General features: G+C 31.3%; 1 protein-coding gene across 2 annotated transcripts in view; it reads left to right on the top strand.

Moving 5' to 3' along the window:
• cyr (cypher) overlaps positions 1 to 19,274 on the top strand; it is a 61,564-nt gene extending 42,290 nt beyond the window's left edge. The window contains exons 5-10 of one of the 2 annotated variants that reach the window (XM_035351398.2): positions 2,194 to 2,376; positions 5,180 to 5,306; positions 9,370 to 9,451; positions 12,101 to 12,263; positions 13,930 to 14,113; positions 14,441 to 19,274. In XM_035351398.2, the coding sequence (XP_035207289.1) occupies positions 2,194 to 2,376; positions 5,180 to 5,306; positions 9,370 to 9,451; positions 12,101 to 12,263; positions 13,930 to 14,113; positions 14,441 to 14,634 (933 nt within the window). In that variant the 3' untranslated portion in view covers positions 14,635 to 19,274. Of the gene's footprint in view, positions 1 to 2,193; positions 2,377 to 5,179; positions 5,307 to 9,369; positions 9,452 to 12,100; positions 12,264 to 13,929; positions 14,114 to 14,437 lie in introns of both variants that reach the window. The other variant, XM_035351397.2, reaches the window with a different exon arrangement.
• Positions 19,275 to 20,579: the final 1,305 nt, after the last annotated feature.

Here is a 20,579-nt window from a genome sequence, read left to right as displayed (position 1 = left end):
GTCTGATAATTTAAGCTACGACTACATCTATGATTCTTCACCAATCTATTTATTCCGGACAAAAGCTGGTACACCACATATATATATGAAAAATAAGGAAATATGGAAAACTAGATTATCCTTTTTCTGTCTTATATACTTACTTTACTGTTATACTGTTGTGCCATGCAAGGTTTGTCCCAAAAGAAATGAAACATATGGGACCATTTAGCATGGTCTAGGGCGCGTTTGTAGGTTTTGCGTTGTAGTTCATGTGGAATGTCAAGCATATAATAAGACACAACTTAGCTGCCATACGGCATTAGAACGTTTGGGACTGAAGGTGACAGCGTGTTTTGATTTCGTATCATAGAAGAAAATGCAAAGCAATTTGGAGCGCAGTGCGAACATACTTTTCCATCAGGATATGTAAATTCGGCCACCAACAAACTTCAATGTTGAAATAAGTCCATCCACACTGCTTTATGTCCAAAGCTCACGGCTAGTGAGGCATGATGCAATTTTGAGAGAGGTGCAAATACCCAAATGGCTCTGACACGTGTTATGCAGAGCAGTTTTATATCAAGCCTTACTGCTCTGTTACAAACAATAACAAAAGCGTTAAAAACACTATGTTGAGCTCCAGTATCTTGCTTTGAAGAACAATTCGAACATCTTGATGATAAAAGAAATTTCCCAGAATTGGCTTTATTTCTTTTGACACAGGCTTTGTTTATTACACAAGACATGCAGAAGATGATTATTGCACTGGAAATATTAAACAGGTATAGCCGAACAAAAGTATGGCCTCAACATAAAATTAAAATTAAATCTTTTGCAATACATTCACTTTGAAGAACGTTAAATAAGGATAAAAAGGATCAAACAAGGCGCGTTTACAGATAAAGAAACACATTAAAGTAGTCGTAAAATATTCATTCAAAATGGAATTAGTCCTGCTCACTGTTAAGCTATTCTGAGCTTTATTATTTTTCAATGTATTGTTAGCCCATTGGATCAGTTCAGTACTAGTTTTGAGTTAATGTGTACTGTTATCTTATATATTTACTAGAAAGCCCTGCTGTCATAAGAAATGACCGCTGTTCTAGATATTATAAATTGTAATTAAAACGATTTGTGCAAAGGTGTCTGCTAATTCAAACTGAATTACCCAGGGCAGACGGCGAGGACGCCCCTTTGCTTACTGTCCCACCGGGTTTCCCCCTTGTACTTGCTTAAATGGCTTAAAGTAGAATGCAATGAAGGAAACCACTGGCGGTACATTTCTTAAGAGCCATCGCTAGCTCAATAAATAAAGGTGATTTAAATAATAAAATGTTAATTCACATGTCAAGATCTCTTTGTACACAACAATTCTTGTGTAGATCTTTCCATCAAATATAAGCTCGTCTTGCAGAGAACCACCCATTATTTTTAATTTTACGTCCGTTCTTTCACGAACTCTTGATCAGGTAACATAAAGTTGACCGTGTCCAAATGCAGGCTTAGTGCCAACACGCTTAAGCGTTTGGCCTTATTGATGGTCACAGCAAAGGCAAGTTTCACAGGAAATTGTCTACGTCTCAATTGAAACGGCAACCCTGTGCCGTGGCAACTTCACCACATTGGCTAGTACAGTTACACAAGCAACCAATAAACTATCGGCGACAAACAGACACTTAAGCCGCATATAATAAAGATATTTATTTATTTCATTTTATTTGTTTTTTCATCGTCGCCGATTGCATATTTATGAATTATATTATATATAGATTTTAAATTTATTTATTAAATGTTAAATGCACGTGCTCTTGTATTTTAATTTTTTCGGCTTAGCTTTCTCATAATATTCGTCACGCGATGCACTGCACGGGGAATAAAACAATTTGCAGTTACGAAAGCAACGAATAAACTATCGGCGACAAACACTTAAGCCACATATATATATATTTATTTATTTTGAATTAACCCATTGGTTTAATACTAAATTAGTCCATAGTCTAGTGTTTCAATTATTATATAATTATATTTTATAATATTATTATCATTTCACTTAGTACTTACATACATAAAACTGCACATAATTAAATATAGAATTAATGTTTACAATTAACGCGCAGTTTTCATTTATTGAATTCATTTATAAAATAAATTATTTTCATTTATTGTATTTATTTCAAGTTATTATTCAGTGTTAATAAATATGTTTTATAGGATGGTAGCATACAGTTCGATGTATACATGTATTTGCAATATGAAAAACATGTCCAGCAAGCATCAGATGATATCATACAAGTTCAGTGTGTGCCTCAGGATGTGGTGGTCAGCAGTAGAATGGTACCAGCTAAAACACCAGAGACAGGCCACATCACGACCAACACGCAATTAACCACACAGGTTCAGTTATTGTTTTAAAATTCATTCGAACTTTATCATTAATCTCAAAATTTTATTAAAACTTTAATGCCTTGTAGTTTTATGCCATTACTCTTTTCTCTTATGTTTTAAAGAACTAAATTAATTTCATTGCATTAATTTCGCAATTGCTAATTCTTCTCCCTTTTCCAATTTTACTTATAAAATTTTGTAAGTTTCGATACGTATTAATATTTTGGTATCTTTAAAATAGATTGCATGCGAAAATCATTTTCTTAGACATTACTTTTATTCCATTATTTTCTATATTCAAGTTATTGAAACCGCCATTTTTTTCTCAATACAAAAACTGTGATTTAGACCTGCGCTTGGAAAGAAATTTCCGTGTATTGCTTAAATGTTAATCATAAAAGTTAAAAATCCCGATTTACAATGTTACTAGTACTACTAAAAGAATTTTTGAAATATTCATTTTATTCCTTTTCCATGAATGTATGTTTATCTTAAATGTGTGATTATAATTATAATCTAATCTCCTTTTAATTTCCTGTACTATGTTTTTGGATTAATGTATGAAACATCGAATATTATTGGAAAAGAAAAACTTGATAAATATAATTTATTTGTTTCAAATTTATGTTTAAAACTCAAAGCATGAATAATAAATTAAAATTAAGAGGTCAAATTAGGTAGCATAGTAAATAGCTAAAAGATAAAAACTAGAAGATAAAAGTGGATTTAGAAGATAAAGGTAGGTTTTCTCTTTTTGAACTTTCAATTGTTACTTTTCTCATTAAGATTAATCATATTTTTCTTTGTTAACTGTTTCTTTATATTTAAAAAAGAAATTCGGGAAAAAAATTTCCTACCCATTATTAACGCAGCTAAGTGATTCATGCGGCTTAGTGCTTTTGATTTTAATCATACCAAATCTTTAATAAACATTAAAAGTTTGAAACTTTTACGGATTATTCCGTGCGTATAAAGTCGTAATGAATTGAATACACAAAGAACCGGTGATAACTTGATAAAAATTTATTTTACCAAAAGAAACATCTTTCAGTTCCAGAACTTTTCACAAAAATACTCGTAGAGCTCTATACAGCTCGTGTGACTGAGCACAATCAATAGTTACCACTTTAGAATGCTAAGAACGTTAAAAAGGGAAATGCAAAGTGCATCTAAACGGCGAAACTCACAAGGAGATCTCTCAGTACTCCGATCTTACGCTGAATTAAGTGAAAATCTTAGAGCAGATCCGCTCTCCAGTCTTATAAAGTTTTCGTCCGGCCGCCAAGAAATCTCTAGTACCTTACATTTCTCGACATTACTGGAAGGCATATACGGTTAAAGTTACATATAAGGACCGGATAGGGTTACAGTTACGTACAGCAATCGATTATAATAATTCAATTATGACACCTGTTACAGTTATACAGAGACCGGACCAAAATGTCGCCACGTTTGGTGTCTTTTACGATTTCTGGCCAAATTTGGCGACAAAAATCAGTTGTCAAAGTTATCGTAGCGTGGCGATATCTCTTCGGTTTAGTGAGTCCATTTACCTCATTGTTAAATAGACATGGGTTTTCCCCATGTGTAGCGTGTATGCGAGCCAGTTCCCTTAGAACGTCCTCCACGAAAGCATCCCTTCCTTTAGGCAAATAGCCTTCGATTGCTTTGCCATAAACCAACTCATAGAAACTCATAGATAGCTAAATAGACTTGCCTCTGTAATCTTATTTTTCTGGCAGAGCTTCGTCTCTTTCAAGCATTTCATGTTACATTATACAGAAAAGACCGCAATTTCACATAAATTTTCACTAAAGTTATGTACACTTGTACAAAATTCGTAACAATTATAAGGTATTTCTTTCACCTTCCTAACGTGCCTTCGTGGTGTAGTGGTTCTGCACGCTGGGCCGGTATTCCAGAGGTCTGTGGTTCGATTTCCGGCGAAGGCGTTTGCTGATTTTTCATCTTGACTCCTTCCAAAAAAAATCCTAATATCTCTACACAATATTTATTTTTTATAACACTACAACACAACTGTTCTTGACATTAAATGTTTCACATATCTTTGGAAAGCGGTATGCACTAAAGCACTTTTATATAGGTTGATAAATTCAGTCACATACCTAAATATCTGAAACATAAAACAAAGGGAATTAAATAACTCATGTGTAGTAAAGACGTATTAAGGCATTGTATTAATAAACTACATGTAAGACTAGTCGTAAAAGAAGCGATTTTAAGTAAATCTTATAAAATTATCACCATTTTGTTGAGGAATGTTAAACTATTCCCAAGAATACTTTGCCACTTTGAAAATCAGCAGTCTTATGAAATTCGAATTACGTAATTATATTTTTATTACAAAAATGAGTCAAAATGTTCCTATTCTTTAAAGCTAATTTATTAGTTGGTATAAATGTTATACATTCATCACAACTATTACTTTCAAAGGAATAATTTGTCTCAATAATAAAGTTTCCAGAACTAATATGAGATAATTAATATTATTTTTAAATACTCATATTTGATCAGAACTCACAATCTGAGAAATATGGATGGATATTGAGCAAATTTATTTTAAATTACTTTAAAATAATTTCCATAAGATTTTAAGACTTCCCAATCATCAACTACAAATCCGTTTAGAGAAAGGAGGGTTTTTGTGGAGAGACTGTAAAGAAAATAAAATAGTCTTCACCCCCCTTTAAAAAACTCTTCTTTTGTAAATATGGAAAAAATGATTATACAGTATAAAATCATTTCGTGAGTTCTTCTAATGACATGCTGGTAACGTGATCTTCTATTATAGGCACCATCATTATCATTTGATAGTTGGATGGACATACTCAAAGGAAAGATGCCATCTGCTGTTCCTATAACAGAATATGTTAATGTGGGAGAAGACGTAACTATGCTTGTTAAAATTAGACACAAAGGTCTGTATCTCACAAAATATTCTCCAAAATATTTTAAATAAATAAATACAATAGTTGCGCCTTTTTATGTACCTTATATTCATTTATTAATTATTATACTACTTTCTTCTTTAATTAGCAATAAAATTATATGTTATTTTTATTTATGAATATTTCCGTTTCATCGTCTTTTTTTGGAATTAATATTTACCATACTGTAAATGCTTCAACAGATATTTGTACTGCAATAAATAATATCCGTAATATTTGTAGTTATTGTAATACCTGTTAATCTGTACAGTAATATGTGTATTTGCTGTTAGCAGTTATAAATACGCATATTATGATAAATACAGATTACTGCATTAATATCTGATGATACAGTAATAAATTCCGCCTGCTTTTAATATAAGCAATATTATTTATATCAGTCATTGCTTAATTAAATTTCAAACATGAAGTCAATCTTTTCAAATGCCTTAGAGATGGTATCTTTACCAAATTACTTGAAAGAAGGGATGTAATCTCAAGTAACTGCGCAGTTAACAACTTCGAATTTGGCAGCTAGCCAAAGCGCGCAAAACCTCGATGTGTTCGTTTATATAGGTATCTAGTAAATAATATACGTGTAACGTCATCGGTTGAAATCAGTGCAGTGTAACATGCAGCGATTTATGCTAGTGCATTAAACCTTTCGACGTTCTTCTGATAATTTAATAGAATCTTTTTTAAATGTCCTAGAAGAATTATTTCAACTGAATAGAATCACGACCAATGTTCACAAGATTATATTTACAAAACCAATATCTGTCGGGCTCACTAAAACATTTGTAATGCCAATATCGCCAAATCCAGAATGTACCGTATAGGAGTAAACCAAGCATTTGTGAATGTATGGAGATGGACAAAAACGTAAGAACATAACAAGCAGTTCATCAGAATTTTTATAGGTAATGAATTTCGTATTTTTGTTCACAGTTTCTCTAATTTTTATGTCAACATTTATTAGTAATTTATCGAATCCATTAATTTTGTTGTTTTCCATGAAAAGTGTTAATTATTCTTTCTCTTTTTCCTTTTCAATTTCAGAACATTTTTATCTTCTAAAATTATATATGCTGCAAGATAATATAAAACACAAGTTAAATGATTTTCTTTTTGTCCATAACCAAAGCAACAATAGATTTAAATTTCATTTTATAGTTCCTTTATGATGCAAAAAATGCAGGTACTAGTTGCTTAGAAGCCTACTAAAAATAACCGTCGTTCTTTACACGAATTCGTTCTTTACATTGACGTCGTTCTTTACATGAAAAATAACCGTCGTTCTTTACATGTGATGGAAATTTTTAGCTGTACTTAGGTTCAAGAGATAAAATATCTAACATTATATTTTTTATGTAAAATAGTTCCCGAATCAAGTATTGCGTTAAAAACACAAAGAAATTCGGTTTCCATACCACGTGAAGATTATGAAAATTAATTAAGTAGTGTAAAAATTACTGCTGTGTCGCTAGGATGTTCTGGCTGAATGACAGATAAGGTCTTTAAACCTAAAAAATATTCTCAAGAAATAATATATTTACATCTTTGGATAAAGAATTAAGTATTTTATTAAAAATAATAAATTTAAACGTCTGTTAAACCTTTATGTATTTTAAAGAATAATAACATACAAGTCAAAGATAAATCACTTCGTGTATCAAAAAGTCGCATATAAATCCATGAATTTTAGCAAATCCTAAACATCTGTATAAATTATATTACGGTTGTTAAAGAATAAATCAATTTTTGTTGACCTTCAGTTTATCAATACTATTTAGATTTTTTTTAAATAATTTGGAAAAGTCATTGTAATGCTCTGCATACAAATATAGTTCAAAATCCAATACCCAATCATAGAAATTCAGAAAAAGAACCTTCAGCTTTGAATTTGAATTGTTCTTAATAATGCCTAAATTGCATTTTATTATCTCTAAGTAAGATAAGAGAAGTTATATATGTCAAATAAAGAATATCAGAGTAAAAGCACAATTAAACTAAATTATTTATATTTAGTTATAATAAGAAATAGTATTTTTTTCTTATCTAACCATGTTTCATTCGATTCCGGCTATTTAGCATAAACGATAACATACCGCTCTTGATTAAAGGTTTATATATCTCATGAATATCTGAAACCTTTTTCCTATCTACTCATTACAGAAATAATACTTATCTAATGATTTAGAGCTAAGATATTGTATAATGAATACAGTCGAAGAGATACTTGGCTGCTTAAGCTAAATTATAGCGTTCTTCGATCCGTGAAGATTTCAGAAGTTGTAAGAATTTTTAAACAGTAAAATGACAATTGTTATTTCAAACGTATTGAAATAAAGTTTCCGTAACCGTGAAGATGTAATTTAACGCATTAAGTAAAACAGTTCATTTTATATGTAGTACAATTGGAATTATTCATAGACCTTTCTTTACAGGAGTACAGACATACCTTATCGTCTATTTTCAAAATCACAAAATGGCTATTAAGAAAATACACTTCGTTGGCAGAAGTTATTATTTTCTTTTAACAGTTTTTGTTTCTTCTTCATACTAATTCCCTAGAGCTCATGGGAGGACCCTTCAAAATTAGGCAAAAATACACAATATGCTCATGACAACACAAGTTTACGCACATGAGTTAGGTTATTACACCGTTCAGTTCTATGTCGGAGTTGAAGGCGAGCGATTGTGGGCGTAACGTACTGGCTTTGTTTGTACAAAAACGAATATCAAATCCCGAAAATAAAGATCACTTAGAATACAAAGCAAACGAAAAACAGAAAGACAAGAGATATTATAAAGATAATCAGAAAATAAAATCGACTTTTATTAGTTCCTAATAATTCAAAGTGTCTCAACTTCTACTGTCGTCAATCATGAATTATCAAATTTGGGTGTACCTTTACCAGATTATAGTGGAGAGATTGTTCAGCGGGGTATGTAATTTTAAAAAATTGAAACCAAATTACTTAGATTATCATAGTGTATCAGATTGCACTGGGGTATTGCTGAGACTAATGCTGTTGCTGACTGAAAGAATAAAAAACATGGAAGATATTTGAAACTTTCGATGTCAGAATGATGGAAGAGCGAAAGAAATTACAGATCATATTATTTGGATTATAAAATAGGAATTAAGAGCAACAATAATTTACTTTTGTACTAGAGGAATTCAAGAAAAATTACAATGTTTAATATTGTTAGTCCAAAACAAGATTCCAGGGATATTAAACAAGAGACTGTAATACTGCCGTAGTGGCCGTTCTTATGTTACTTAATTTACAGATGCCAGATCTGAAGTAGCTTTGCTGAGAACCAGAGAAATATCTATCTTACAATCCTGACTTATCACCTTGTGACTCTTTTTCTTTGCTCCACTGAAGAAATTTCTGCATATAATTAATTTACTTTATGTTAGGAGATGATCTCAAGATAAAGGTGCTGAATTTATTTAGTGCCCAAGAGGATTTTTACGTGGAAAAATTTATATTTTAATTGAATAGGAATATTTTTCAATATTTTGATCGAGGTCAATAGACAAACAAAGTGCTCTTCTCAACGCTGACGTCACTCATTTACAGAAGACAGAGAAATGAAGACACAAAGGAGCAATGGAGCCAGAGCCGTCACGAAGGAGGAAACCTTATAGAATAGCAACTTTGATCTTGATATTAAAGGCTTTCTATTTTTCGGTGCATATTAATTTAAATATTCATATTATGTGATTTCTTTCTGCAGCAAAGTAAAAATAAGTCAAGCTTTGTTGCAAACCATATACTTATTCGCTTAAAGAAGTTATTTAATTTAACAACTGCATAAATAATGCTTTTTTCAAGCATAATGATACTTTCTCACTATAAAAAGAGAATGTTCTATCTATATTAATTACATAGCGTGATTAATTCTGCAAACTTTTTGTGCTACTTATAATTTCGTTATTTATCTGCTGTTCGTATATTTAAAACTACGTATATTTATTTTTAAAAGTATAATATTTCAATTTTCTCGATCATGTAGTTGCTAAATAAATTCTCTTTGACAGAGGGTGTAGAAGCGAAAGTAATTGATTGTGTAGCAAGTGATGGATCAGAAGAGAACCAACAATTACTTATCGATTCAAATGGGTAAGCACTTTCCTGTCAAAAAAATCCAGTAACCTAATTTTTTATCAGCATTCACTTCGGTTTGCACAGGATTTGCAAGGCATGTTTATTTCCTCCTCCTATGCATTTAATAAACAAAATATAAAGAATAATACTAAGAAAAGAGATTAATTTCTTTCCAAATAAATTCAAGAATAAATAATCCATTCGAAATAAGAAGGGCAGATGCAATAAAATGTTTTGTTCAAGAAGTTTTCGCTTGAGTTGTGTTAAATCACTCATTTGATAATAAATCTTTTCTTAGAGCTATATTTATCGGGAATGGTGAATACTCATTTATTTTAATGCATTTGCTTTGTTGGTTAAAAGAAAGATTTCTTTTGTTTTAAAGCACGTCAGAACGTGTTAGTTAGATATTGTAAGAACGTTAATAGGTAGCTAAATATATCTACCCACCTCCTGTACTGTTTAGTTTTAAAAACAAAAAACACTGTGTTTAAAAGTTGTAATACTTATTTAAAAAAATTCCTTGCATGCATATAAAGTAAAGAAAAAATAAAAATAAAAAATCTGAAGCTTTCAGATTTTATATTACACCAAAACGGGCGGTTTTTTTTTTTTTTTTTTTTTTCATTACACACACACATACACGTTTCGATAGCATTTGGTCTAACGCCACATTGGGCTAAAAATATGTAAAAACAGCATATCTTTAAAATTTGCGATAGATATTCTCGCTCGCTGGAGAAGAAAATGTTTTATTCTCTTGTTGCCACAGCTCGTTGTGAAATTGTTGAGTTTTTCCTATCAAACATTCGTTAAAGTTTTACAAAATATGAAGAAGGCATTAAAACAAATTACAAATTGGAAATTCAGGCTTCCAGGTGTTCATGTTCGGATAGAGGACTATGTTATTCAACATTTGATGGCTCTAGGTACTGTTGTTTATTCACAATGCGAGATACACACATCCATGTAGATTCTTCACTATTTAGTTTTTTAATAGTATAATACAAGGAGATAATGTTTGGTGGCAACAATTTGAAAAGTGATTCGGACATTTTAAAGTGATTCGACGCAAAATGCCGTTTCGAGACTAGTAGCGGGGGCCCACCAGCGGCCGAGCGGTAAAGTCGCTGAACACTGGTAGTTCGGTCCGAGGTTCGAATCCCGCGAACGGGCTGGCTGCATGGGCGTTTTCGTGGTTTTTCCCATGTGTAACGTGTATACAAGCCAGTTTCCCTTAGAAAGTCCTCCACGAAGGCATCCCTCCCCTTAGGCAGATAGCCCTAGTGTGCTTTGCCATAATTAAATACACCACACGAGACTAGTAGCTCTTCTGGACTTACGCCCTTTGGGCTAAAAAAAGATTTCAAATAAAAATATTTCTTTAATCTCTTTACGAATATAAAGCTTTTAATTTAATAGTTGTATTAAAAGGAAATTTCAAGGATTATCACAGATTGCACAAATTTTTAAAAAAAAGTATTTTGAATCCTTTTTTATATGAATAAGACAGTAAAAAGGAATCTTTTCTTTTCCTGCATCAAAGGAAAGACTGTAATCTCTTTTGATAAGAAGATCATGTTACTTTAAGATGAAATAAAATTTTAATTGTCATAAAAACCTTTTGCTAAAGCAGTAGCCATTTGCAGTGTTAAATAGATGTTCTACAAATACAAGTGTTTTAATTACTTCCAACCCTAATTTTCTACTGATTTTAAGATTGTAACTTAATGATTTCTTTTCTCTGCTCTACGTTAACAATAAATACAAAATTGATTCAGTTTTGTGACAGTATGGTTGATGCTAATAGAAAACTGCAAAAAAAAGTGTTTTCTTTCAGAATTCTAATATTTTTTAATCGTGTGTGTATATATTTTTTGTACTGATAGATATCTCTCATGCAGAATATACATAAACCTGAATCTTGTAATAGATTGCATTATACGTAAATTATCTGTAACTTATCAAAGCTCAAGTGAAAAAACTGTATTAAGAATTTAGATATATAAGATTATGAACTAAATAATTTCTACCTAAACAATATTAAGAATTTAGATACATAAATTTGCCCAACTAAGTAATTTCACCCTAAATAATACAATGAATTATTTAATTGATCCTAATCGATATAATCATTCATTTTTTTGTATCACATTAAATTAAGTTGGTTGAAAAAAACACAAGACTCCTTTTTACCATAAATTGTATTCGCTCTAAAAGTTTTGTGACATAAAATGTACTATTATTATAATCATGTACTATATATTCATTTACATAATTTACTCGCTTTTTTTCCAAATTGTACTTTTAAAAATTATTAATCTTTGACTGTTGCTCACATACATAAACGCCGTGAACAGACGAGACTTAAATTAATTTTAAAAAAGTATTTTCTAGCAAATGAGTTTTTTTACATGCATTACCTAGTCATCATATTACTACTGATTTTCGAAACTAAAGGTAAAATTTACCTACAATGTGTTTTCAGTTAAAAAATGAAAATTTATGCAACGCTTTCTGGTTGAGACGATTTAGTTTTCAGTCTTTATGAAGAACGTATTGTAATTAAGTTTTATTATCTTATAGTGCATATCAAAATATTTTATAAAGAAAAAATATTTCTATCACATGCATTTGAAAGAATTTTTTTCTTTCTTCTTTTAGGTGTACCGTTGATCCTGCCATCATGCCTAAACTGCAAGAGAAGTATAACAGTAAAACCGGTATGAAGATGGTTTATACTACTTTCAAAGTTTTCAGATTTCCAGAACGTGACAATCTACATCTACAGTGCAGAGTTTTAGTTTGTAATATTACATGCCCATTGGTAAGAACTTTATAACTCTTTTCAGAGTCTTAATTGTGACATGAGTCTTAAGAGACTGAATGTTTTCTCAATCGTCCGCAATTTTTATCTCTCAACATGAATTTTACTCTTTAGCAATACGGCCGCGTATATGATCCATTTTGGAATTTAGAAGAAATTTCAACACCAGATGTTTCTTGTTAAAAATAAAATATTAGGTTTCTTTGGAAAAGGAAATACTAACGATTAATGAAAGTAAAATAACTGACTATTTCTTAAATAGTTATGTTCATATTTAAATTTATTTTATTTCAACAACTGTTTAAAATTTTATTGCAAAATAAAGATTTCAGAATCTCTAAATTCAATGCATAATTATGAAAAGCAATCATATTATTATTGCTGTTAAAGTAAGTGATCTACTTATTATTTTAAAAAGCGAATCATGATTGAAGTCTGCACTGATCATACTTATCAGCATTATTTATTCTTTAATTAGTTGTAATTACACACGCACACAGTACGTTAAATGGATTGTACTAGCTAGCTGCTTTTAATGTAATTAGCCTGTAATGTTAAGAAAGAAGTGTCAAAAAGTAACCTTAATGATTTATAATACCGAAATTGTTATATATAAAACTGAAACTATGTCCTCATTTCTTAACATAATCTCTATTTTTAATACTATAAGGTTTTTCTCCCGCCTTCCTAGCCTGCCTTCATGATGTAGTGGTTCTGCACGCTGGGCCGGTATTCCAGAGGTCCGTGGTTCGATTCCCGGCGAAGGCGGTTGCTAATTTTTCATCTCTCCGGCTTTTCCAATTAACCTAATGCCTTTACGGTGGCGCTCGAACTAAAATGGTGCTGTATGATGTTTCTCCACAACCAGAATTTGGCGATTGTGTGCCCTAAAATACCCAGTCGTCCTTTAAAAGGGGGAGTATATAAGGTATTTCTCCCGCCTTCCTAGAGTGCCTTCGTGGTGTAATGGTTCTGCACGCTGGACTGGTATTCCAGGTAACCGTGGTTCGATTCCCGGCGAAGGCGGTTGCTAATTTTTCATCTCTCCGGCTTTTTCAATTAACCTAATATGTCTACAATACTATACGTGTGTCATTGCTTTAGTAGCATTGAAAGTTTGCAAGTAAATGCTCTAAGTTCTTAGCTTATGATGTATCACTTCTTTAATTCAATTGTTAGTGCAGAACGTCTTGTCAGAAAAAGCACCTTTGAAAGGTCCCTTCAAAAAAATTACTCGCGACACATTTTTATCCCTTCCGCTCCGATTTTACTTAACATTTAATACCCTAAACTTTCTGTAATTGCTCTCGTATCTTTTTCGTTCATACTTTCCAAATAGGATGTCATTTTAGATGATGGTCGCTGTCGTTATATCTACCATCTAACAGGCGATCCTGAATGTTCCGATACCTCAGCCTGGAAGGCATAACCTATAGTGTAGCCGCCTAGTATGTAGTTTTGATTTGTTATCAATACGAGTTTACGATTTTCGATTGAAATTACTGGTTAATTTTTCACTACTTAGAAAATGTAGTGAATATAAATAATAATTTTACTAATCTGGACTAATAAATGTATTTAGAACACCGGAAAAAATATAGTCTTCAAAATATTTTCTATGTTTCGTTTACTCCTGTTACTAAACTCTATGAAACACTAATTTCAGGAAAGCTGTGTGAAGCCGAGATGGGGAAGTAGAGGCAGGAGCCGTTCGAAGAGATCAGAAAGTTACGCTTACTATGTTATGGATGAAATGGAAGTTTTCAACTCGGTAGAAGTAAGAGCACCACAAATGGATGTCAGTCCGCATCGTCCAGCTTCTACGGCAGAAAGTTTTAAGGAATCTGCAGGTAATTAACTTTAGAAGAAAAAAAAAAGAACTTCTTCAAAAACTTTTTTGTTTTTTCTTGACTGTTTAATTATTTCTACTTTTATAAATGTTTCGTTTACAAAAAAAAACTCTGTTCAAAGGATTACGTTCATTGAACATATTCGGATAACATTCACTTTAATTAGTCTTGTTCGGTTTCTTTTGTTTGAATCATCGTTTTCTTGTTTGCTTTGCATCCTCGGTTTCTTGTTAGAATTTTAGGAACTCTAAAATAATTTTTATATATGTTATTTCTAAAATGTACTCTTGTAAAAACTTAATGTATATTTTCTTCTCTTCAAAGAAGGATCCAGTGTTAAACAAGATGAGATATTTTGCTTGAACTCCACTCGGATGATTGCCATCATCGCTATCCTTCTGGGTGTATTGTTAATATCATTGGTGGTGACGATCTGCATGTGTGTCAGAGCAAGAGAGCTGAGGAGGAGGCTAGTCCAGAGACAAAGCCTTCCTTATGGGCGAGTGCCCGAGTATTCTTGACAGTTTCAGAAACCACAGAAACAGACTGATTTCACTTACGAAGAATGCATCAAGACCTACAAACCACCACCTTTGTCGAATGTCCCAAAAGTGAGGAAACGAGTGGAGGAAATTGAATCCGAAATAGGAATATGAAACATTATACTAACAAGAAACACTTTACAGAAGTATAGAAATTGAATGTGTATCTGGAAAGAATCATAATTTAATAATCATATCTCCGAAGGTTCAGTCACTTACAAAATGCTTTGAAGTTCCAGTTTCTTCCCCCACTGTTCCCTGAATTAGTCGTAGGAAAGTTCTTCGTTTGAATCTTTGTATCTCTAATATTTCTAAATTAGAAAAAAATTACAAATTAGGATAAAGTAGCATATTTGAGAATTAGAAAACCCTGTGGTGTTGCTGGCCGTGATCGTATAAAGTGACGATACTAAGAATATCAAGTACAAATTAATTTTGCGTAAATACTTAAACTAAAATTTGGTGTTTAGTACATTGCATAATCATTACTAAATAGATTAACAAGACTTACCCACTGATGCATGCATGAGCCGAATATTTTCTTTTTCCAATCTCATATTTATTTTAATACACATACTTTCTGGATTAAATAAGACACATTTATCACACACATATACATACTAAAATATCATAACTTAGATACTCGCAATGCGATAACTCAAATGGAATGTCCGTGGAGTGCCGACGCGTGACTATTCGCGCAATCCTGTTCCATCGAATAATTTTGCGGTTGAAACGTGGTCAATTTTATCTTCGTATTATCGCGCTGTCTGGTTACACACTTATAAGCTCTTCTTTTTTCCTTTTACATTCATATGATTTTTACACACATCGCACGTGGTGACACATTGCTGATCAAGCACATCTTGAAGTCGAACAGTTACTTATATTCTGCTTGCGCGTTTTTTTTTTTTTTTTTTATGTTATTCACGTCAGCCGGACTTAGTGAGTCTCAAATCAAACACTCTACTTTAAGTACTGGATTTCTTCATTCTGCTTCTTTCTCTGCAAAATTAGACAGGAACAAAATGGCGACTGCTGAGTGTGTGTGGGGCTCGAAGGCCCTCACACTCGTTAACACGACGTCAGGCAGCAAGAGGGGAAAGACGAAAAAGAGAGAGCGACAAACCAGTCCTTCCAGTATTTATATCTTTCGACGCACGTGCTCGCGCGTGATAACGATACAAGAATCGATGTAACCACAATGTTCTCACAAACCCAAATAGGAGTATAGGATGCCCTTTCAGTTCTGCATAAAAATGAGTTTCACGAAAACTTTTTACAGTGCTTTCCTCCCATTTTGAAAACATATAATAGGTTAATATAACAGCTCCAAAAATATATGTTTCATAATAATAAAAGGTCTGACCTGAAAGCAGACATTATAGATCCTTTCTTTTTCCTAAGCACTACTTATTAATTTTCTTATCAACGTGTTTATAAATTAGTCCGTTGAAGATAAGGGTTTCATGAGATGAGTATAAGTTTCAAGGAACACTTTGTAATTCTTGGAGCCATTCAACATTCCCTCAGTTACCTATCCAGTAATCTGGAACGTAATCACCAAGATAAAATAATAATAAAAAAGAAATGTCGTAAATGGCAATGATAATAGGACTTGTGGGATATTATATATATCGTAGTATACAACGAAATTTTAAACCAGTTTCATAGTCCTTTGTGTTTTCATCTTGCTGCACTGATATCAAACTTTAAGAAATTTCATCTTCTTTTTGCTTTTGCATAAATTCTCAAATAATAAAGTGGTATTTTTTGCTATAGTTTATATTTTAAAGATTATATATTTATATTACAACTAAAACTGTTAGTAATGATTATATAACCAGTATGCGATTTAAAATAAACTTTTTAATGTAACGCTGGTGTTAACAAAAAGATAAAAAAAATGATTTTCTGTAGAACTGTACTACAGACTGAACTCAAGTTGCTTGTTATGTTTGGTATGGCAAACCAAATTCAAATTTTCTATAAGTGCATTTGAATACTTTAGTGTTCACTTCAAGTGTACATAGTTTGCTCACAAGAAATACGTAATATTACATTTAATTCAGCGCATTGTTTATTAAGTATAAGTTCCATGTTTTCTATCCTGAATATTTGAAATCAGGAATGTTGCAGCATTACAGTCTCTCCGAATTCTGGAATAATACTATGTTCAAAACATTAGCGGAAATTGCTAGTAAATCGGTTTCATTTGAAGTACAAATAACATACTGCCTAATCCTCTTCGAAGAACTCTCTATCAAAATATATACATTTATGATTATAGGAACGTTTTTGAGTTCCAACATTTTTAAAAATATTGAGTACTTCTTCAGAAATCTGTCGTAAACTGATAGCGTTCGAACTTTATAGCTTGAATAGACTGAAAACGTTAATGCCATAGAACTATCTTGGTTAGAGAAAACAGTGAACTCAGATCGTGAAACACCGGGCAGATAAAATGGTTGTAACATAACAGAGATATTTTCTGATCAAAGAAACCCATATTTCTTTGCTCAAACGCATTCTACTCAAAATAACGTTTCGTTAAATGTTCAAAAATGTTCTGATTCCCTTTCCACTACATTTTCCTGTATGATTTTATTTCATACACTTCTTTTTGGAAAGTACCCCCAAAGGTTTGATCAGAAAGGTACTTACATATATGTAATAGCATTTCTTACGAAAAGGACAAAATTCTCTATACGACTTTCATGTTTCTTAGAAATCTTCAAAAAACACGAGCCTAAACATTTTGGTATGTCATAAATTTAAGCATTTTTTCACATGAATTGAACTTCATATAACAGTCCCCAGAAAACGAAAGGCATCCCTATGTCAGCTACCCATACCGGTAGCCTGTTGTAGTCTGATCTCACTGTAATAACAGACTCTGAATTTTTATTGTGCCAGCAATCATTTATTCACATACTATTGCCTTAGCTGTGTATTGGTGCAGAATTGCTTCTCTGAAACTATAATCCATTCGGATAATTTGGTTGCCATTTTTGTATAAATTAACTTCGTATTTTCAGCAACTTAGTTTTACAGTTTTGTCTAACAACTTTGCCTTTCGTTGTGGAAACAGCAGGCCTTTCGTTTCGATATTTACTAAATAGAAATGAGTCTTACATTTTTTACTCAAAAAATATTTTTTGCTCAAAAATAAAGAAATTATATACCAAAAAACTATGTGCTTTATGGTTAAATATGTAACAAAAAGAAAATGGTAATATGCTATATTCCACTCTCTTGTATTTTTAACTGCTGCCGGATTAACCAAGAACTTTGTTTCCAGAACTGTCCCCGTTATTGGGAGTCTACTATACTTCGTTTCACTTCCATTTGTTTCCATTAAACATATCATTAATTTATTTCATTATTTATTGTTGTCATCCTGCATGTACATCCTTCATTTACTATCATTATTTCATCTTTAAAAGTTAAGAAAAAAAATTAAAGGTTAGTTTACAAATTAAATCAAGGAACGGTTTTCAATTGCTTCTACGAAAATCAGATTTGAAACAAATCTCATCATCTGTATGACATTTACTTAATATCTTCGTTTTAACCATCATAATTCCATGATATATTTTAAATGCATAAAAATGTATCTGAATTTATTCAACAAAAAATTATTTTTTTGAAATGAACTGAAAAACATCACTAAGCGATTGACAATTTAAAAACACAATGTATTGTTCTAAATTAGTTTTCAATAAAAATATTGGAAAATTATGAAACAAATTTGCAGATTGTACAATTTAAATAAAATAATCTTATTTAATTTTCTGAGAAAAAACTGTTCATGATAAAGTTCAATTTAAGTTAATATTTCTTTTTGCATTAAACGGAAGAAAGACTGCACTTTATTTCCAAACATTCTTAAATTAACAGTTGTCAAAACCTTCTTTGATATCATGATAGTATTAATTTATGTGACACACTGACGTATATCTGTCATTGTTTTACAAATAGAACAAAACATTCGATTGCAAGTTTAATTTTAATAGCACTAAATTAATTTTGTAAATCAATTTTATACTCATTAAGCAAAACCCCCATATTCTTCTGTAATTTTATTTTATTTAAACCCTTTCTTGGATTTGGTAGAGATATTTTGAATAAAGAGTTTTAGACTGCAGATTTGCGGAAGTCAGTCGTATTTTCAAAAGTCTTCTTTTCAAAGTTACAAAATTCTTGCAGAATCTTTTTGAAGTAATTTAAATTTGGAAGTTTGTTTTAAGTTTATAAATAAATATGAATTTGAAAAATTATTTACCGTAAAACATTTAATTCAGTAGTATTAATTCAGTATTCACATTTTTGTTGCTTTTAGAAATTAAAAATTATTGTTTTATTGTTTTCAATTAATTTAGCTACCTAGCACTTTAGTTAAAAAACTATTTCATTAAGAATATCTAGTTCAAACGTTAAACAAGAGTTCTTTCTTCCGTTTAAGAAATTTAAAGCGAAATAACTTGATTTTTCAAAAATATTTTCTTGATTTTGAATAGCAAATGATTACCTTTTTGTAGTTCTCAGTACTGTTATTGATTTGGCTGTTACTAAATTTGTAATTCTGAATTCTGTGAAATTAAAAAATTATTTTTATAGCCGATGGTGTAATTTTTCATTCCTGATTTTGTTGTACTACTATGCATAAAATACATGTTTACCGTAAGTATGTAACTTCCTTCAAAGAGATAACAACAAAAAAGCTCTTAAAAGAAACAAAACAAAAAAGCTCTAAACAAAAAAATACTTATTATTTAATTTGACGATGAAACGAATTAAACACATCCATGCCTATCTGAGATAATTCTAATACACAAAGATTTATTTATATTGTAGCTAAACTGAAATATACAGGCCGTATAACCCAGGATTATGATGAAATATATACGTAGTATATATAACCTGTAGAGTTCCTCACTTTGCTAACTTACAGTCGAACGTGAAGAATCTTAAGAACAAAAAGCGAATAATGGTTTGAGTTCGTGTGACAAGAAACAACAAGATGGAAGGGTAAATAGCCCTTTATTATTCAAATAAGATTTAACAGAATTCCGTCTTGGAGTGTACAATAAAAGCCGACACTTGGGCTTTAACTTAAGAGGCTAAGAAGTAAATTAAAACTAATCTAAACTAAAGAGATATAGCCGAAGCTATCAAATTTTTATTGGAGTTGGCCCCTTAAACACGAGATGACTGCGAAGCTATCAAGGGTCTGAGTACGGACGAGCGTAATAACAGCTTTGAGAGAGAGTAGTCAAAAAGGCGCACGCGCGCTAATCAGAAACGCTGATTCTCTGTAACTCAGCAAGTAGAACTTCGCGGTTAAATACAGCTCCTCATCATCATGTATTCAGACGTGATTCTAAGACTACGTTCTGGCCGGAAGTAGTAAGTTGAAGTTAAGAATTTGACAGAAAAGAAATTTAACTGTTAATAAAACTAACATAATCCTTACAAACCAAACACTTAAATTAATAATTTAGTAGAAATAGATTAAACTCTCATAAGAAAATTCTAAAATTGTATTAAAATAAACTTATTAGATTATGAAAAAAAAAAAAAAAAGCGAACGTTATCTGAAACGAAAATTAGATCTTATTTTACTTTGGAGGGAAAAAAAACTTATATATTTAACGTTAACTTATAAATCCTATTAAAATTATAATATATATTTTAGATTATTCATTTTGCGTGCTCCAAACCGATTTCTCAAGGGGTAATAATCTGAAACAATAAAACCTATATAATCCAAGAGAACTGAGTTACGTTTCATTCCACGTGACCTTTTAAGCAATTACAGGCAAAATAAAACATAATAAACATTAAAAAGATTATACACAATATTTTAACCCCATGTTCATATGGATGAAACAGTTGCAATTTTCTAATTTTCTAACCAACTG

Source organism: Stegodyphus dumicola, chromosome 6 (genome assembly GCF_044657685.1).
Source record: "Stegodyphus dumicola isolate Sdum_Otavi_A_Nest chromosome 6, ASM4465768v1".
Lineage (NCBI taxonomy): Eukaryota > Metazoa > Arthropoda > Arachnida > Araneae > Eresidae > Stegodyphus > Stegodyphus dumicola.
The sequence above is the reverse complement of the archived record's forward strand: the minus strand, read 5'-3'. Positions and strand labels throughout refer to the sequence as shown.